This window comes from Tenrec ecaudatus, chromosome 14, assembly GCF_050624435.1.
Source record: "Tenrec ecaudatus isolate mTenEca1 chromosome 14, mTenEca1.hap1, whole genome shotgun sequence".
NCBI classification, from domain to species: domain Eukaryota; kingdom Metazoa; phylum Chordata; class Mammalia; order Afrosoricida; family Tenrecidae; genus Tenrec; species Tenrec ecaudatus.
The window spans coordinates 104191052-104211755 of NC_134543.1; the positions used below are offsets into that span (position 1 = coordinate 104191052).

Genomic DNA, 20704 nt, shown 5'->3' on the forward strand with positions numbered 1-20704 from the left:
GTGAAATTATAGGGAAACTATCAAATAGAAAAACCACTGATAACATGTTATTTTTGTTTCCACCTACATTTTAAAGTGACACTAAGACATAGAGAAGTAGTTCTGTACATTAGAAAACATTAAAAAGCATTCATATACCCAGACTCATGCCAAGCGTCACAGCACATATATGTTACAGTTTGGGTTATAAGTAAGTATATTTGGAACATGAGGATTCACTAACTTTAGATGCCAAATACCATGCTTGGCTATTTCACTCAAGCTCAATTTAAATGAGGTAACAACTTGTACCCTCCCAACATTTATATATGAAAGTCGCATATTCAAGTTTTGGGGTACTTTTTAAGGTTAGGTACTAAAACTAAATCAAAACATGATTCTCAGAAATCCCCACTTAGAATAACATAGAAATTATTTTCTAAGATTTCACCCCAGCTTCCTTCCACAATGTATATATTATGGCTACTCCAATTTTTTTCCAGCTCAAGACTTTGGACTTGCCATTTTTTCCACTTGCCTCTGAATTAGAGCTTAAATTCTGAGCACTAAATTTGCAAAAGGCTATATATCACAGTGGAAGCTCTAAAATCATTTTGAGTCTCCATAGGAATTGAATCTCTCCTGAATTCTTTCTTACCATTGACCAGCAATGTGAAAAGTTTGCCCTCAGGTAGTGTGTTAGCAAGTGCATTATTCCCTCTCCCCTAGCCAACAGTGGGAGGGAGCAGTTAAGTCCTCAGGGACTTGCTTAGGTGTGTCCTTGATGGAAATTTGAAGTATTGGTATTAGGGCTGAATAGTCATATCTTATATGCCTTGGTTGGAGAACTCCTGAATCATTGTTTGACTTTTTAAAATTACTTGTTTTCCTTGCTGTTTTATTTTATTTGCTATGAGGGAAAAGTAGGAGATTCAATTAGTTGAGGAACATTTAATGTACCCTATACACTGAAACAAAGTTTTTATTTTTCTGCCAATCACAAATGATTCCCATCTACAAATATTATTATTACTTTTTAAGATAATTTTATAGGGCAGCTTTAATTATTTTTCTACTGTGTATTAAATGAAGGGATTTACATTTCAGACCATCCATCTTCATTCAACATTTCAAACCACACATATCCTCTCTCTCTCTCCCTCCCAACCTCCCCCCACCCACTTCCAATTTATCTTTTTCCTCTTTGGACCTCTATCTTCTCTTTCGCCCGTCAATACTTGTCAACCCTTTAGTCCTGTTTTTCATTTTGCTCTCCCTTGGGAACCTACAAAGTGTGTTCCCTTTGGTATGCAAGTCCGAATTCACATCCCTTTAGTGTTCAAGTCTTGATCCTGACACAGTGGTCATTTTTGTGAATAGAAGCCCTCACGGTGTAGTGGCTACACGCCAGGCTGCAGTCCACATGGACCCACCACAGTCTGAAACCACCGCAGCTCCTCTAGAGACAGCCTAGGCTTTCTACTCCTGTTTAACAGTCTCCTCAAACACCAAAGAGGGTCACTAGGAGTCAGAACTGACTCAACAGCAATTTGTTTTTCCCACCTCAGCATAACTTCCTCAGTATAAAGTTCTCCAGGTCGATGTCATGAGGTGTTCCTTGCTTCCATTGTGTGTTTGCTGGTTTCCGTTGTGTTTCTATAGTATTCCTGTGTGTACGTACCAAAGTTTCTTTATCCATTCTTTTGCTGTTGGGCATTTGGGTGGTTTCTAATGACTTGCTAGCATGAACAATGTTGCAATGAACATGGGAGCGTATATGTCCATTTGTATTATGGCCCTTACCTCTTTAGGGCATATACCCAGTGGAAGTATTGATCAGTTATTTGAGGTAGCACCATACTGATTTCCAGAGGTAGTGAGATTTCTATTATCAGTTGTTTGAGGTAGCACCACACTGGTTTCAACAATGGTTGTACAAATGTATAGACCCACTAGCATAATGGAGCGGGGTGTCCAATCTCACTGCACTGTTTCTAGCATTTGTTGTTTTTTGAATTGGGCTGTCATTGTTGTGCAAGGTTCTATCTCATCATTATTTTTTGAACCACTCGTATAATCTCTTCTATCTAGTATAATGTATGTGGGAAGGAGGAAATTAACACTGAGGGAGTTGTGCTCAGGGCTGTATTCTCGAACTTACAACAGAGGAAATCTGGAAAGCTACTATTCCACGGTAGAAAAGCCACCACTTTGGTAAGTTAGAGATAAAGTCCAGGTATATTATCCTGCTTTAAATATCATCCCCCCCCAAAAAAATATCATTCCCAGAATCTCCCTTAACAATTATGCTGCCTTAAAGTGAGCTCATGGTTGATCCTATATCCCTATAGAAAAGAACATTCTTTTGTTACATCTTCCTGTTGCAGCACCCATTCCCACCCTCCCCGCACCCTCCCCCTGCTGCACAAACCTTCCCCCAATGCAGGGATTAGGTTTCCTCACCTCTGAGCTCAGGTACTTTACTATGATTACCACCCACCTTGTGACATATGTAAGTACTGAATATGCATGTCTATGGCTACCTATAAATATCCCAAATAGTAAAGACGCTCTCTCTTCTCCCACCTCAACATGGACTATCAAGAGGAGCTGAGTTGATCATGCTACCACAAGATGTGTCTGACTCCTTTATTTTATACTCTCCTATCTTTTCTGTCCTCTATGACTTTACTATGATCATTATATATTATAACCATACAATTGTGCCTACGGACCCTTAGGTTGCTAGAGACTGTCTTTTCTCTGACACACTTCTGTGACTTAATGATTTGTCACCAGTAACAATTTTGTGAGTTTTCTTGTAATCCCATATCCTATTTAAGTGACTTGTTATCTGTACCTAAGAAGGCACTTTGGCCTAATACCAAGCCTCCCATATTTATTTATTTACTTATTTGTTTGTTTCATTTCATTTCTCCTTTTAAAAAAAAAACCTGTCTTATTAGGGGCTCATACAACTCTTATCACAATCCATACATACATCAATTGTGTAAATCATATTTGTACATTCATTGCCCTCATCATTCTCAAAACATTTGCTCTCCACTTAAGCCCCTAGCATCATGTCCTCATTTTACCCCCTCTCTCCCTGCTATCCCTTTCTTCATGAACCCTTGAAAATTTATAAATAATTTATAAATTATTATTTTGTCATATCTTGCCTTGTCCGACGTCTCCCTTCACCCACTTTTCTGTTGTCCGTCCCCCAGGGAGGAAGTCACATGTCGATCCTTGTAATCTGTTCCCCCTTTCCAACCCACCCTCCCTCTGTCCTCCCAGTATTGCCACTCACACCACTGGTCCTGAAGGGATTATCCGCCCTGGACTCCCTGTGTTTCCAGTTCCTATCTGTACCAGTGTACATCCTCTGGTCTAGCCAGACTTGCAAGGGAAAATTCGAATCATGATAGGGTGGGGGTGAGGGGGTGGAAGCATTTAGGAACCAGAGGAAAGTTGTATTTTTCATTGTTGCTACATCGCACCCTGACTGGCTCATCTCCTCCGCCAGACCCCTCTGCCAGGGGCTCTCCAGTGGCCTACAAATGGGCTTTGGGTCTCCACCCCGTACTCCCCCGCTCATTCACTATGGTAAAATTTTTTGTTCTGATGATGCCTGATACCTGATCCCTTTGACACCTCATGATCGCACAGGCTGGTGAGCTTCTTCCATGTGGGCTTTGTTGCTTCTGAGCTAGATGGCCGCTTGTTTACCTTCAAGTCTTTAAGACCCCAGACGCTATATCTTTTTGATAGCCAGGCAACATCACCTTTCTTCACCACATTTGCTTATGCACACATTTGTCTTCAGCAATCATATCAGGGAGGTGAGCACACAATGATATGATTTTTCTTTCTTTGATGCCTGATAACTTGATACCTTCGGCACCTCGTGATCACACAGGCTGGTGTCCTTCTTCCATGTGGGCATTGTAGCTTCTGAGCTAGATGGCAGCTTTTTTACCTTCAAGCTATTAAGACCCCAGATGCTGTATCTTTTGATAGCCGGGCACCATCAGCTTTTTTCACCACATTTGCTTATTCACCCGCTTTGTCTTCAGTGGTTGGGTCGGGAAGGTGAGCATCACAGAATGCAAATTTAATAGAAGAAAGTATTCTTGCATTGAGGGAGTACTTGAGTGGAGGCCCAATGTCCTTCTGCTACCTTAATACTAAACCTATAAATATATGCACATAGATCTATTTCCCCATCCTCATGTATAAATATATTTGCATATGCATGTCTTTATCTAGACCTCTATAAATGCCCTTTGCCTCCCAGCTCTTTCCTCTATTTCTCTCGACTTTCCTCCTGTTCCACTATCATGCTCAGTCCCCACCAGGGTTTCAGCAACTCTTCTTGGTTACATTACCCTTGATTATGCCCTACCAGGCCTTCCACACCTTCTCTACCACCAATTTGGATCACTTGTTGTTCCCTGGGTTTCTTAACACTACTTCCTTTCTCTCCTCCCCCTTTAAGTCTTCCTTATTTGGCTGAATTCTTTGTCTTTACCCGACTTAAGACTAAATAAATGTGCTTATAAAAATGACACTTAAATTTAGAGTCCTTTCTCTCTCCTACAACATCTCCAGTGGACAGCTCTTCTATTCCACATTAAAGCCTTTGCTAAAATGCTACTGCCTTGATCATCCTAATGTAGAACAGTCCCCTCAATCCAGAAAGAGCCCTAATCTATACTCTATTTACTTACTTATTTATTTTTTACTCAATTTATTTTTATCCCATAACACCTTTTACTACTTAAAACTAATTTTGTTTGTTCATTGACTGCATTTTCCCACTGGAATATACTGTGTGAGGGAAAGATCTTTGTATATCTTTCTAATCTTACAGATATAGGTTAAGTAATTTGTCTGAGAGCATAAAATCTTAAATGGTAGAACTGGGCACCAACCAAGATCTTCTGACTTTATAACATACATCCTTTCCATTCTACTGATTCACAAGAATTTAGTATCCTGAAGATTCATGTATGTCACCGTGAAAACTAACAATACTTTTGTTCTTGCAGTAAGTTCAAAATTTTTCTCAATTAAAAATTTTTTTGTTTTTGTATTTTATAAACTACTTTTATAGTCAGCAAAACTGTTATTAAAATTTTTTATTGGGGGACTCTGGTGGCACAGTGGTTACAGGTTGGTTTGCTAGCCACAGGGCCAATAGTTCAAAACCACACACACACACACACACACACAAATTTATTTACTAGGGTCACTTTGGTCATATGCTATCATAAGGTAAGCATTTTATTATATTCTACCTCCATTTGTTTGTTAATCTAAACCATGTGTCATTTACTTCTAGGAAGAGAAATTTCCAACTGCAGGTAAACAAGTGGCCATCTAGCTCAGAAGCAAGAAAGCCCACATGGAAGAAGAACACCAGCCTGTGTGATCACGATGTGTCAAAGAGATCAAGTATCAGGGATCAAAGAACAAAAAAACATATCATTAAGAATAAGGGAGCGTGCAGATTAGGGACCCAAGACCCATCTGTAGGCCACTGGACATCCCCTTACAGAAGGGTTGTGGGGAGGAGAGGAGCCAGGGTGTGATGTAGCAATGATGAAACATACAACTTTCCTCTAGTGCCTAAATGCTTCCTTCCCTATCCCCCAATATCACGATCCCAATTCTACCATACAAATCTGACTAGACCAAAGGATGTACACTGGTACAGATGGGAACTGGAAATTCAGGAAATCCAGAACAGATGATCCCTTCGGGACCAGTGCTGAGAGTAGCGATACCAGGAGGGTAGGGTTGAAAGGGGGAACAGATTACAAGGATCTACATATAACCCCCTCCCTGGGGGACGGACAACAGAAAAGTGGGTGAACAGAGACATCAGATAGTGTAAGATATGACAAAATAATAATAATGTATAAATTATCAAGGGTTCATGAGGGAGGGGAAAGTGGGGAGGGAAGGGAAAAATGAGGAACTGATATCAAGGGCTGAAGCAGAAAGCAAATGTTTTGAGGATGATGACGGCAACAAATGTACAAATGTGTTTGACACAATGAATGGATGCATGGATTGTGATAAGAGTTGTATGAGCCCCTAATAAAATGATTTTTAAAAAAGAGTTATAGTCTCGGAAACTCATGACACAGTTCTACCCTGTCCTATAGGGTTACTACCAATCAATATAGACTCAATGGCAATGAGAATTTTTCAGTACTTGGTTGTACTTTTGGGTTCTCAACTCTAATCCACTGGTCTTATCTATGGTTGTACCAGCACCAGGCCGTTTTGATTACTTCAGCTATACAGTAGGTTTTAAGGTCTGGGATAGAAAGGCCTCCTACTTGGTTTTATTTATCCAAGTTTCTTTCCCTTCCATATAAAGTTGGTGATTGGTTTTTCCATTTCTTTGAAGAACTATGGTGAGATTTTAATTGGAATTGCACTGAATTTATAAAGTATTTTCGATAATAAAGATATTTTCACAATGTTTAGTCTACCTATCCAGGTACATGTTAACTTGCTCCATTTGTATAAATTTCTTTTGGTTCTTGAAGAAATGTTTTGCATTTTTCATTGTTTAAGTCTTTTGTTTCTCTGGTAAGATTTATTCATAAATAGTTTTATCATTTGTGCAGTTACTGCAAGTGGTATAGTTCTTTTGATATCTTTTTCGGTATCACCATCCTTAATACTAGAATCCTATTGATTTCTGTATGCTAATCACACAGCTTGCCATGCTGCTAAAATTTTCAATTAGTTTGAGCAATTTATTAGTTGAATCTTTGGAGTTTTCTATATATAGGATTGAGTCATCTTCAAATAGAGAAAATTTTATTCCTTCTGTGACTATTTGGATACCTTTAATATCATTCAGATATATTATTGCTCGTCTCGCCAAACCTTTCAGAACAATATTACATAAAAGTGGTGGTAAAAGGAAACTTTGTCTAGTTCCCATTCAAAGTGTCAATGAGTTCAATTTCTCTATGTTAAGTGAGATGCAGGTTATAGGTTTCACATATATGGCTTTTATTCTGTTGGGAAAATTCCCTTCTATACCAACTGTATTGAGTGTTTTCTTTTTAATCAGGAATGGATGTTGCATTTTATCAAAATGCCTTTTCTGCATTGATTAATATAATCATATAGTTCTCCTCCTTAATTTTTTAATGTAGTAAATTACATTGATTGCTTTTGTAATCTTAAACCATCATTAGATATTTGGTATGAATCCCATGTGATTATAATGTAGTATTACTATTATTATTATTAATGCTTAGTTGAATTCTGTTGGCTAGGGTTTTATTGAAGATCATGGCACCTATATTCATTAGAGATATTGATCTTTAATTATTAATTCTGGTGATGTCTTTGCCTGGTTTAGACATCAAAGTTATAGTTAAATCATAAAATGAGTTTGGTAGTATATTGGTTTAGTAAAATCTTGGTTTGGGTTATAGAAATTTTGATTTATCAATAAAAGACATAACACTAGGGCAAAAAAAAATCAGTAAACGCACTAACTACAATACAACCAGCGAAAGCAGTCATATACACAAATAATTCTGATTCACAGCAGCTTAAATACACCATTAACAAAGTACAATGTGTTATGAAAGCCCAAGAGTAGGGAAGATTACTTCTATTTGGTGAGAAGAATAAATAAAAAGTTTTAAAAATAAGGCAATATGTACTGGAGATTGAAATAGGTCATCTCTTGGAACTTTCCCAATAAATTGTAATTTGGGAATATCTACAAAAATTATAAATGCATATATCCTTTTCGACCCAGTAAATTCACTTATAGAATTATATATTTGCATATGTATAAGATAACTGCTGTACAAACTTTGTAATAGCAAAAGACTGAAGAAAACTCAAATGTCCATTAATAAATTAGAGTACCTCAATATAATAAAGTTTACTTTGTACTTGTGACAAGGAATAAGGAAATTCTATATACTGACCTAGAAATATACATTACTGAATATACACATCAATCTACCTGTTGAGTTAAAAGAAAAAAACAGAATATTTATTTGTATTTATTATATATGCATAAAGAAATTCTGTAAGGATTTATTAAGGAATTAATAATAGTATAAGGAGCCCTAGTGGTACAGTGGTTATATACTCAGCTGGGAACCAAGAGGTGAGCAGTCTGAATCCACCAACTATGAAATAAAAATCACATAATGATCTGCTTTCATAAAAATCACTGCTTTAAAAAAAAATCACTGCTTTGCAAACCCTAAAGGTTATAGAGTCCTATAAGTAGAAATCAATTAGATAGAAATGGGTCTTTCCAGTTTCTAATAATAGGAGCCCTTGTGGTGCCATAGTTAATGTTAGATTGTTAACCCAAAGGGTGATGGTTCAAACCCACCAGCCACTTCAAGGGAGAAAAATGAGACTGCTGTTCCTATAAAGATTTACAAAGCCTTGGAAACCACAAATAGGATCTCTACCAGACAAACCTGACTACTTGACAGCAGTGGCAACTGCCCACTAAACATGAGTTTGAAGGGCAGGAGAAGTAAGTGGGTAAAACAGAAAATGAGTCTTTTGGGATAGGAAGGATAAGGTGAAAATTGTCTCATCATTTTTTTAAAATGTCAGGTTTATTGAAATATAAGTTATATAAAGTAAAATTCATACTTGTAGTGTATGCAACTTTATGGATTTTATGGAAATAGAAAAATTAAGTAACTACCACTACCATAATCGATAGACCATTATCATCACCCTGAAAAACTACCCTGTGGTCCTTTGCAGATAACGCCTCACCTGATCCCAATCTCTGGCAACAAATAATCTTATTTCTGTATTTTAAATAATGTTTAGTTAGTATATTGTGGTATCTGACTGGTTTTAATTTGTATTCCCCTACTGACTAATGATGCTGAGCATCTTTTAATGTCATTATTTGCCATCTGCCTCTCTTTTATGACAAAATATTTATTCAAATCATTTGCTTATTTTCAGTGGGTTGTTTCATTTTCTTATTGAATTACGAGTTGTTTGTAGATTCTTATTATAAAATCACAACATCTGGGGTTAATGCTTCTATATGCTTTTGCTAATTCATTGTAGTAAACAATTTCCCTTTCATAAACCAATAGTTGCACTCAGAAGACAGCCAGCCCCAAGCATATTCAACTACGTCAGAGACACACATACAGATTTCTTGGCCAAAGGGACTAATTTATTAAACACACCTAGCAAAACTTCCAGGTTCCCCATATCATTAAATATATGCCTGTGCAATGAACTAAATTGTGCATGATCCTTTAAATCTAAGATTAGTTGAGTTCAAACAATTGCCAGGCTTGCCTATTCCTATTATGAATATGTTTAACTTTCTCATCTATTTCCCTATAAATCTGAAAATTCCCAGCTATTCTGGGAGTCAGATCTGAGGAACCATCCTCCTGACTCCTGGCTTAGTGCTTTGCAATAAATCTATATATATTTTTTGCAATACATCTATTTTCTATTTCTCAGATTGGTGTCCAGAAATTGGATTTCTATGCTCACCAGGGAAGAAATCCTCTTGAGTTTGTTTACAAATGTGTTTTCATCAGTTGTGTGCTTTGCACTTAATATTTTCCCTAGACTGTAACTTGTCTTTTCATTTGCTTAACAGTGCCTTTCACAGAGCATTCAATCACTTTTTAATTCTTTTACTTGCACAGCATTTGAAACATTCAAAAGCAATATTTAAAAAGATATCTTTAAAAAGAAATAAGAGTGATTAGCCATCTAAGAGCCTGTTTTAGGAAATGTCCAATTTAATTAATTATTTAAATATTTGTGTGAAAAATAATTGGACCTTAAAGAACTAACAGAAGCATACTAGGAAGAAAGAAATGCATTTCAGGTAATGAGAACTTGATGAACAATGTAAATGAGAGTAAAGTACTTAAGTGTGAAGGAAGTCTAGTAAGTCTGGAGCAACTGGTGCAAGATAATAGGAAAGTGGGCTGGAACTTTGTTAAGGAGGGCCTTGAATATCATAGGAGCCATGGTGCTGTAGTGTACTGGGTTATGTGTTGGGTGGCTAACCCCAGGTCAATAGTTCAAAACTGCTGTGAAGGAGAATGAAGTGTTCTACTTCTGCAGAGTTAAAATTTCAGAAACCTACAGGGGCAATTCTAGCCTGTTTTGCAGGGTCACTATGAGTCAAAATCAACTTTATGGAAGTGAATTTGCTTGAATATCACACACATTAAATTATTCAAGTTGTAATGATCAGACTAATAGAATTCATGAAAAATTTTAAGCAGGGATGTTGTACAAATGAAGAAGTCTTTGAAATATTAAGTCTGGTAGAGACATGAAGAATAGCTTAGGAGAAGATACAGAGACCTGTAATGAAAACTATTTTAACAATTCAAGCACGAAATCATTACCTGAAAGGAAGAAGCAATGTGGGTGTAAAGGCAGCGATGGGTATTTAATACAGGATGAGCTTCTGAAAGAGTAAATCCGGAAAAAGAAGGGCAATGACTCCAGTACTGAGCCCAAAATATTACTAGACAACAGAGAAGGTTTGGGGGAGGGAAAACGCAGGGAGAGGTCTTAATAAAACTCAAAATTCAGGTAAAATTCTGGAATGCTGGCAGAAAAAGTTTTTTTTTTAACTTTTCTTATGTAGATCACTAGAGCCATTTCTTGTTGTTAGGTGCCACCGAGTCGGTTCCACTCACAGCAACCCTACGTCCAACAGGAGGAAGCACTGTGTGGTCTTGGGTCAGCCTTACAGTTGTCCGTCCTTGTCAGCCCACTGTTGCAGTCACTGTGCTAATCCATCTTGTCAAGGGCTTTCCTCTTTTTTGCTGCCCTTCTACTTTATCAAGCATGATGTCTTTCTCCAGGACCAGTCTCTCCTACAACATGCCCAAAGTACATGAGACAAAATCTTGCTATCCTGTCTCTAATGAATATTCACTGTACTTCTTCCAAGACAGATTTATTTGTTCTGAGAGCCATATGCACTGGAAATTTCAAGTGAACTGTTAGAAGGAATAAACAGAAAACATGTCATTCCAAGAGCTTAGACACCAAGGGACAACTTGAGATCCAGCCCAAGAGTGAAGAAACTGTAGCAGAATAAAATGAACAGGTAAACGCATGGAAATGACTACATTGTATTAGATCTCATCAAGGAGATTACCACATCTTAACTGCCCAACAACTGAGAATCCTGGCCCACTCAAGCTGACATCAATCTTAATTACCACACTCAGCAGAGTAAACTATATGACTGTCTGATTCCAAATGGTCAATACCAGTCCATTTCAGTTTACTAATGTCTACTCCACATTCAGCTATTTCAAGAGATAGCTTATGAAGAAGAATCAATGGTACTGAAGAAGTCTAAACTGCACTGAAGGCATTAGCAAAAAGCAATGCTACAAGAATTGATGGGATAACAATTGAAATGTTTCAACATGCTGATAAAGCACAGGAGGCTCTCACTTGCCTATGCCAAGAAATTTAGAACACAGCTATCTAGCCAACTAACAGAAACAGATTTTTTTTCTTTCATTTTGAATACAAGAACATTTACTACACAACTAAATGCTGAAATCCTTAAGATGAACTGGCTGCTGCAAAAACTGCCCTCTTGGGTTTAACAGATGTTCCTTCCCAGAAGCCATGCCTGGATCTGCAGTAGATAATTTTGAGGTATCTCATCCGACCAGTACCTATGGTAGTCCGTCTTTTAGCCTTGGCACTCCAGTTATACGTTTGTTCTCTTACACTTGACAGGCTGCCACATTTGCCACGGGACAACTTCTGTAGATGGTAGACAGTGAATGGCAGGCCGTGGAGCCACAGTGGCAACACAAGGTGTGCGTGTGTTTTATTGTGACGCTTTCCAAAGGATGATGTTCCCTTCATTATCTTGACCAGAGAGGCTGGAAGAGCGAGATCCACATTTGTACCCATTCCAAAGAAAGTAACCTCACAGAATGTGCAAATTGTAAGACAATAGCAATGGGACATACAACTACAATACAACGCAAAGACATTCAACTGGGTGGATAACAAACTATGGACAACCTTGAGAATAATAGGTGCTCATGCAGAACCTGTACATGAATCAAGAGGCAGTCGTGTCAACAGAGCAAAGGACTATTGCATGGTTTAAAATTAAAAAAAGATATGTATCAGCTCACTATAATTGTTCGATCTGCATGGGGAGCAAATTATCAGGGAAGGTGAATTAAATGAAGAATATGATATCAAAATTGGAGGAAGGTTTATTAATAATCTGTGATATGCGCTGAAGACAAATGGCTGCATAAACAAATGTGGTGAAGAAAGCTGATGGTGTTCGGCTAGCAAAAGAAATAGCATCTGGGGTCTTAAAGGCTTGAAGGTAAACAAGTGGCCATCTAGCTCAGAAGCAACAAAGCCCACATGGAAGAAGCACACCAGCCTGTGTGATCACGAGGTGTTGATGGGATCAGGTCTCAGGCATCAAAAAACAAAATATATCATTGTGAATGAGGTGGAGTGCAGATTGGGGATCCAAAGCCAATCTGTAGGCAACTGGACATCCCTTACAGAAGGGTCTCAGGGAGGAGACGAGCCAGGCAGGGTGCAGTTTAGCAACAATGAAACATACAACTCTCCTCTAGCTCTTAAATGCTTCCTCTCCCACCACCCTACTATCATGATCCCAATTCTACCTTACAAATGTGGCTAGACCAGAGGATGTACACTGGTACAGGTAGGAACTGGAAATACAAGGAGTCCAGGACAGATGATCCCTTCAGGACCAGTGGTGAGAATGGTGATATCGGGAGGGTGGAGGGAAGGTGGGAAAGGGGGAACTGATTACAAGAATCTACATATAATCTCCTCCCTGGGGGACGGAAAACAGCAAAGTGGGTGAAGGGAGACATCAGACAGTGTAAGATATGACAAAACAATAATAATTTATAAAATATCAAGGGCTCCTAAGGGAGGAGACTGGGGAGGGAGGGGGAAAATGAGGGGCTGATACTAAGGGCTCAAGTAAAAATTAAATGTTTTGAGAATGATGAGGGCAACAATTGTACAAATGTGCTGGACACAATGGATATATGTATAGGTTGTATTAAGACCTGTAAGAGCCACCAATAAAATTATTTTTTAAAAACCCTGTGATATGTAGATGACACAACCTTGCTTGCAGAAAGAAAAGAGGGCTTGAAGATCAAGGACTGTAGTATTTGGTACAGATTATAGAGAACAAAAAATATCTCAAAATTGGACCGATAGTATAATGCTAAATGTACAAAAGACTGAAGTTGTCCAGGACTTTATTTTACTTGGATCCACAATCAAACTCATGGAAGAAGTAGTTAAGAAATCGAGGCCAGGAGGGCCATGGGGGATATCCCTGGGACGCAGCTTTCGGTGCCCGGCGGCCCAGAGCCCCGGGACCCCCTGGATTGCTGGGCCTGCGCTATACTGGTAACAGCTCAGAACCTGTTGGTGGCTGCCTTCAACCTGCTTCTGCTGGCACTGGTGCTGGGGACCATCCTGCTACCCGCTGTCACCATGCTGGGCTTCAGCTTCCTCTGCCACTCCCAGTTCCTGCGCTCCCAGGCACCCCCTTGCACGTCGCACCTGAGGGATCCGGGCTTCACGGCCCTGCTGGTTACTGGCCAGCTACCTCTGCCTCTGCCTTCGCCTCCGCTGGGCCGACTGCCTAGTGCCCTACAGCCGAGCCCTCTACCGGCGCAGGCGTATCCCACAGCCGCGACAAAACCGAGCCTCATCGGGACCCCAGACCCTGTCCACGACCGGAAAGGTCTGGGTCTGAAGACCTCACGAGTCGAAAACTATTCGACGACCATTCTTCCTCCCAGCCGGAAAACTTGAAGCAGGGGCTCCTGACCAAGCCCTGCCTGGGCCGGGCGGCGCGGGGCTCCACCCGACCAGAAAGAGCTGGCGACCGGACCCAATGCTGGTGAAACCCAGGCACAACTCAGAAAACCCATTTTTTTCTCTCCCGAAATGTCCACACCTGAATCCTAACCATCTGGGCTGGACCCTGCACACCTTACCATGTGTTGTGACTAGGTCAACGAAACTCCTGTACTGAAGTGGCCCCTCTAGCATTTAAGAGGCTGGGGAGGGGGAAGGGCTAGAGCGATTACACTGTCAATAAAGAATTAGTCAACTGTTAAAAAAAAAAAGAAATCAAGTGATAAATTGCATTAGTCAAATATGCTGAACAAGATCTCTTTAAAGTATTAAGGAACAAATGTCACTTTGAGGATGGCATTTTCGATTGCCTTATATGCACATGAAAGTGGGACATTGAATAAGGAAGACTGAAAAACAATCAATGCATTTGAATTATGGTGCTGGGGAAGAATACTCAAAGTACCATGGACTGCCTAAAGAACAAACAAGTCTGCCTTGGAAGAAGTACAGCCAAAATGCTTTCCAGAAAGCTGATGGTGCCCGGCTCTCAAAAGATATAGTGTCTGGGATCTTAAAGGCTTGAAGGTAAACAAGCAGCCATCTAGCTCAGAAGCAACAAAGCCCACATGGAAGAAGCACACCAGGCTGTGTGATCACAAGATGCCGAAGGGATCAGTTATCAGGCATCAAAGGACAAAAAAAATCTTATCATTGTGTGCTCACCTCCCTGATACAATCGCTGAAGACAAAGGGGTGCATAAGCAAATGTGGCGAAGAAAGCTGATGGTGCCCGGCTGTCAAAGTATATAGTGTCTGGGGTCTTGAACGCTTGAAGGTAAACAAGCAGCCATCTAGCTCAGAAGCAACAAAGCCCACAAGGAAGAAGCACACCAGCCTGTGTGATCACGAGGTGCCGAAGGGATCAGGTATCAGGCATTATCAGAACAAAAAATCTTATGTAAGGGAAAGGGGCCCATCTGATCAGAGCACAGAGGAGCAAATGAAGAGGGAAGGCGGTAAGAGTGGCACACATCCTGACCCGCCAAGCCCCGAGGATGATATTCCTGCTCAGAGCAGCCAATGCACAGAGAGGACCATAGGGCTGGCTCCACCACGAGACACAATGTCCCCCACTGACCATAGCACTCACTACGTGGGACAACACTGGAGACATAATGCAGGAATTGAGCCTGTTCTGGCTCCACCAAACTGAGGCGACGAAACACTAAGGGTGTGCAACAGAGCAGCAAAGGGAACAAAGCAATTAAGTGCCCAGGAATATCAAACATATACTTTGGAGCCAGGGTGTGGCACCCAATCAGACGCGACCACAAAACACTCCTAAAGGTCAACAAACAATTTATAGGCTTTATTTTTCTGTCATTGGTTTTTGTTGTTGCTGGGGTTTTTTGTTTTCTTTTAGTTTTGCTTTGCTCTGTCTTGTTGTTGTGCTTATTATTGTCTCTGTATGTCTATCTAGATAAGACAGGCGGGATAAACAACCCAGAGAAAACAACGGGACTTATGGTTCTGGGGGACATGGGACAGAGGGTTGTCAGGGGGTTGTCAACAAACTCCAGGGACAAGGGAACAACAAGTGATCTAAAACTGATGGCAACGAGGGTGTAGGATGCCTGGTGGGGCTTGATCAAAGGCAGTGTAACTGATAGGATTTACTGAAACCGAATGAAGGCCGAACATGATAGTGGGACAAGAGGAGAGTAAAGGAAGTAGAGGAAAGAATTAAGAGGCAAAAGAAATTTAGAGAGGTCTAAATACAGGCAAGAATATATGTAACTATATATATATATATGGAAATAGATCTATGTACATATATTTATATATTAAGTATTAAGGTAGTGGATGGACATTGGATCTCCACTCAAGTATTCCATCAATGCAAGAACACTTTGTTCTAATAACTCGGCAATCTGTGAAGCTCACTTTCCCGACATGATTGCTGAAGACAAAATGGGTCCATAAGCAAATGTGGTGAAGAAAGCTGATGGTGCCCAGCCATCAAAAGATACAGCATCTGGGGTCTTAAAGGCTTGAAGATAAACAAGCAGCCATCTAGCTAAGAAGCAACAAAGCCCTCATGAAAGAAGCACACCAGTTTGTGTAATCATGAGGTGTCAATGGGATCAGGGATCAAGCATCAAAGATCCAGAATAAAAAATCTTATCAATGTGAATGAGGGGGAGCCCAGGGAGGAAACCTAAAGCCCTTCTGTAGACAATGGACATCCCCTTACAGAAGGGTCCACAAGGAAGAGATGAGCCAGTCAGGGTGTAGTATAGCACTGATGAAACAAACAACTTTCCTCTAGCTCTTAAATGCTTCCTCCACTCCCCACTATCATGACACCAATTCTACCTTACAAATCTGGCTAGACCAGAGCATGTATATTGGTATAGATAAGAGCTGGAAACACAGGGAACCCAGGACAGATAAACCCCTCAGGACCAATATTGAGAGTAGCTATACCAGGAGAGGAAGGGGACCGTGGGAGGAGATAGTGAGAACTGATCACAATGATCTACCAACTTTAACTCCCTCCCGGGGGGTGGGGAGGATGGACAACAGAAAAGTGGGTGAAGGGAGAGATCAGTAAATCTAAGACATGAAAATATAATAATAATTTCTAAATTTTCAAGGTTTTAGGAGGGAGGGAGGGAGGTGGGGAGGAAGAAATGAGCTGATACCAAGGGCTCAAGTAGAAAATGTTTTGAGACTGATGGGGGCAATCAATGTACAAATGTGCTTGACACAATGGATGAATGTATGGATTGTGATAAGAGTTGTACGAGCCCCCAATAAAATGATTTAAAACAAACCAAAAAAAACCCCGACTGGGTTAAGAAAAGTGGGTGAAGGGAGACAGCGGTCGGTTTAAAACATGGAAAAATAATAATTTATAAATTATCAAGGGGATAGGGGGTGACAGGCTAGGGAAGGGAGGGAAAAAATGAGGAGCTGATACCAAGGGCTCAAGTAGAAAGAAAATGTTTTGAGACTGATGAGGGCAACAAATGTACAAATGTACTTGACACAATGGATATATGTATGGATTGTGTCAAGAGCTGTGGGAGCCCCCAATAAAATGATTTAAGAATAAAAAAAGGAGGGGCAACACAGCAGGGACAATAAATCCAGTGTGTGGTATAGCACTGATGAAACTATCCTCTAGTTCTTTAAGATTTCTTCCCCTGATATTATGGCTTTTACTTGTTTTACCTCATTAATCATGTTAGACTTGTGTATATTCATTTGTATAATTAAGATCGTTGGATGCATGAAAGCCAAGATAGATAACCCTTGAGAAATAGTACCAGGAGTAATGGTTCCTCCCCAAGGGAATGGGAAGTGAGGGGAGGAGAGTAGGGAAGGGGATGCTGATAGTATTGATGACTGTATAACCCACTCAAGGGAATCGAACAACAGAACTGTATGTGAGTAAGGGTATATTGGATGGTGTAAGATGTGGTCAAAAAAATTTTTTTAACTAAACATCCCTGGAGGGAGGGATAGAAGAAAATGTTTTGAAACTGATTGTGGTAGCAAATATGCAATCCTACTTCATGTTATTGAACTATGGAATATTATGAAATCTGCATGAGCTACTAGTAAAATGGTTAAAAAAAAAAGACTTTCCTCAATTTCTTATTAATCCCAAATCCAAATGTCTACCTTTTCAACCTTTTCTCACTTACCAAGGAAGAATTGCTCCTTCTCTACTCTAATAGACTAAGCTTTTCATTCGTACTCTGGATTCCCTGTCAGTTATACGTGAATTTGTATCCTATCATTGTTCCTGTCTGCTCTACATCAATTTTTCATCTCTTGTCGGTCATTAACTATCAGTTCACAATTGTGCTACAGTAATTGTTACTAAAAAGGAGAAGAGGCTGGAGAGATGTATAAGGAAAGAGAGGACAGAGAACTAGAGAGAGTGTAGAAAAAATTTATTTCTCCTACAATTTCCCATTTCAGTCTCCTCTTTATAGAAAGCCAAATTGCTACACTTTCCTATATTCCCCTTCTTCTGCTCCCCAACTCTCCACTTAGGTTTCTGTTGTTTCACTGAACTCCTGTAAGTCACCAAGAGTATTCACCTTGCCAAATCCAAGTGGTCAGTGTCCATTTTACATCTCTGTAGTATCTGACACAGCTGATACTCCTAAATTCCTTCCTGAAGTACTTTCTTCACCTGCCTCCCAAGAAACTTTCCTGATTTTCCTCCTACCTCACTGGACGTTTTCCTGTCTGACTCATAGTCCTTGTCTATCCTTCATCAAGTTGTCAAAGAATCCCAATGACTCAGACTCATGATTTTGTTTCATATACCCTAGGTAATCTCACCCAGTTCCATTTCTTTAAAAAAGTATCATTTATAAGCAAATTACTCTAAATTTTCTAATACCTTCAACCCTGAATTCTCTGTTGAGCTTCAGGTTTGCATTTCTAACCTTTTTTGTTGTTGTTTTCATCTTAATCGATGGGGTATGTATTCAAACTTGTAGAAAACTCTTTTCTCTCATCAGACCCACTCATCCTTTTCTCAATCATGATTACTAGCATGACTAGTTAAGTCCTAAAATCTAGGACTCATTCTGGAGTCCTCTCACTTCCTACATCTAATACAGATGCAAATCTTGTTGAAGCAGTCTTTAAAATATATCCTAAAACAGAACCACATCTTTCCACCTTCACGGTTGCATGCTAATGCCCCTATTCCAGTCACCATCATTTATTTCTGAAACATGGCATTATCCTTTCACTTTTTCTTCTGATTCCATTCATGTAGCATGTAGAAAGGGCCTCAGAATGTAAAAGCCTCTATCCCATAGGGTTAGTGTCTCCACCTACAAGATCACTCTAAATTTGCCTCTAATATTTTTATTTTCACATGCTACAACTTTCAATAATGAACATTATTAACATAATTCTATAATTTAATCATAAAAATTGATGTGCCACCTCTTGTAGGATATCCATCCTGATAATAAGCATTTCTTAAGAGTGATACTATTGATAATAGTTTTGTTATAAAGTATTTAATAATATGAAAGATCTTACTGGTCTGACGTCACCACAGGAATTGGTAAATTGTCGAGCCAAGCCAAAATCCAGCATATAGCATTTTCTACATGTACTAGGAAAGCGACCCATGGCAAAGTTTGACTAGAAAAATTAAGAAGAAAAATATACATATTCTTAAAATACTTAGTTCTTTATACATTACCCTTCCTATGTTCAACTCTTTCTATTTAAACGTTACAACACCTTACAAATAGACAATTTTAGTATATGACGCTTCCTGGATATTACTATATAATTTAATTGTGAGCTTTGCTAATCTTAGAAGCCCTGATGGTGCAGGGATTAAGCACTCAGCTACTCCCCGAAAGGTCAGAGGTGTGACTACCAGGTGCTCCATGGGAAAAAGATATGCAATATGCTTCTCTAGAGATTGCAGCCTTGGAAAACTTACAGGGAAGGTCCTCTACCCTATTCACTAAAAATGAGAATCAAATATAAGTGATAGCAGCGGGATTGGTTTTTTAGGCGTTTTATCAAGGCGAGGATCAGATGAAAGGAACACTGATGGACAAGTGCTGGACTGACTGCTAATTGCAAAATTGGCTATTTAAACTCTTCAAAGGTTTTGCAAGAGGAAGATGAGGCTGTCTGCTCCCATAAAGATTTACAAGCCTGAAATCCTACATAGAGTCACTATAAGTGTGCAAAGTTACACAGAACACAGGTTTAACTAGAAATAGAATACTAAGTGCCTTAAAATTCCAAATTAAATCACTGCTTACATGATACCTAAATCCTGCTTTTTAAAATAGAAGGAATTAAGAGTAGACAAACACAAATACATGTCTTGGAAATTTAAGACTATCCTGAATTTTACTAAATCTAAAAATGAGATAATTTAAGGAAACCATTTAAAATTTTTTTAATGAAAATATATTTTGCATTATTCTCTTAAAAATAAACAATATTAAATTACTACAAATTTGTAAAAACAGGCATGCAAAGGTATTTGTAAAGGCAAAAGTCAAATTCTTAGCTTCAATTTTAAAAAAATACTATTTAGAAAGCATGCAGATGAAAATGGAAATTTCAAATCACTCCAGTTCTCAAATAATGACAGTTTGGTTTAAAAAAAAAAGGAGAAAGGCTATATTAAATTTGGTTCTACTATAATGCTTTTAGTTGGCATTTTAGTTAAAACAATTTTAGAAATAGATAGCACCCTAGAACTGTAATTTTAAAATGCAACAACATATGATAAATGTAAAGTAGCTATATCAGAAGGAGCCATTATGACGCAGTGGGTTAACCCTTTGGCTGCTAACCAAAAGGTCAGCCATTCAAGCCAATTAACAGCAATGTGGAGGAAAGATGAGGCAGTCTGTTTCTATGAAGATGTTCAAGCTTAGAACCCGTCTGGAGTTTTACCCTGTCCTAAAAGGTTGCTACGAGTTAGAATTGGCTTGGAGGCAGTGGGTTTTTTGAATATTAGAAATGGATCATTTATCTTGTGAGATATGAAACAACAAAAAGAAAAATATAAAAACATGTTTCACAGTTGCAGAAATTACACTCTCTAAGAAAAACAGAATAGAATAAATATATTATCACAATATCTCTCACAAGAAAATAAGATCTTTAACAATTGATAATTTCATTTGTCATGTTATAAATAGTCCAGAAAATAAAATACCAACATCTAAAAGCAATCTAAAAACATATACACATATAGGGGAAAGAA

The 20704-nt window shown here is 39.0% G+C and overlaps 1 protein-coding gene and 1 pseudogene across 2 annotated transcripts in view; one reads left to right on the forward strand and one right to left on the reverse strand.

Moving 5' to 3' along the window:
• Window positions 1-20704, reverse strand: part of TTBK2 (tau tubulin kinase 2) — a 174373-nt gene that overhangs the window by 65302 nt on the left and 88367 nt on the right. Inside the window, exon 6 of one of the 2 annotated variants that reach the window (XM_075532131.1) lies at window positions 19000-19104. In XM_075532131.1, coding sequence (XP_075388246.1) covers window positions 19000-19104 — 105 coding nt within the window. Of the gene's footprint in view, window positions 1-3292; window positions 3378-18999; window positions 19105-20704 lie in introns of those variants that run through there. The other variant, XM_075532132.1, reaches the window with a different exon arrangement.
• LOC142425497 (transmembrane protein 88 pseudogene) lies at window positions 13375-13813 on the forward strand (annotated as a pseudogene).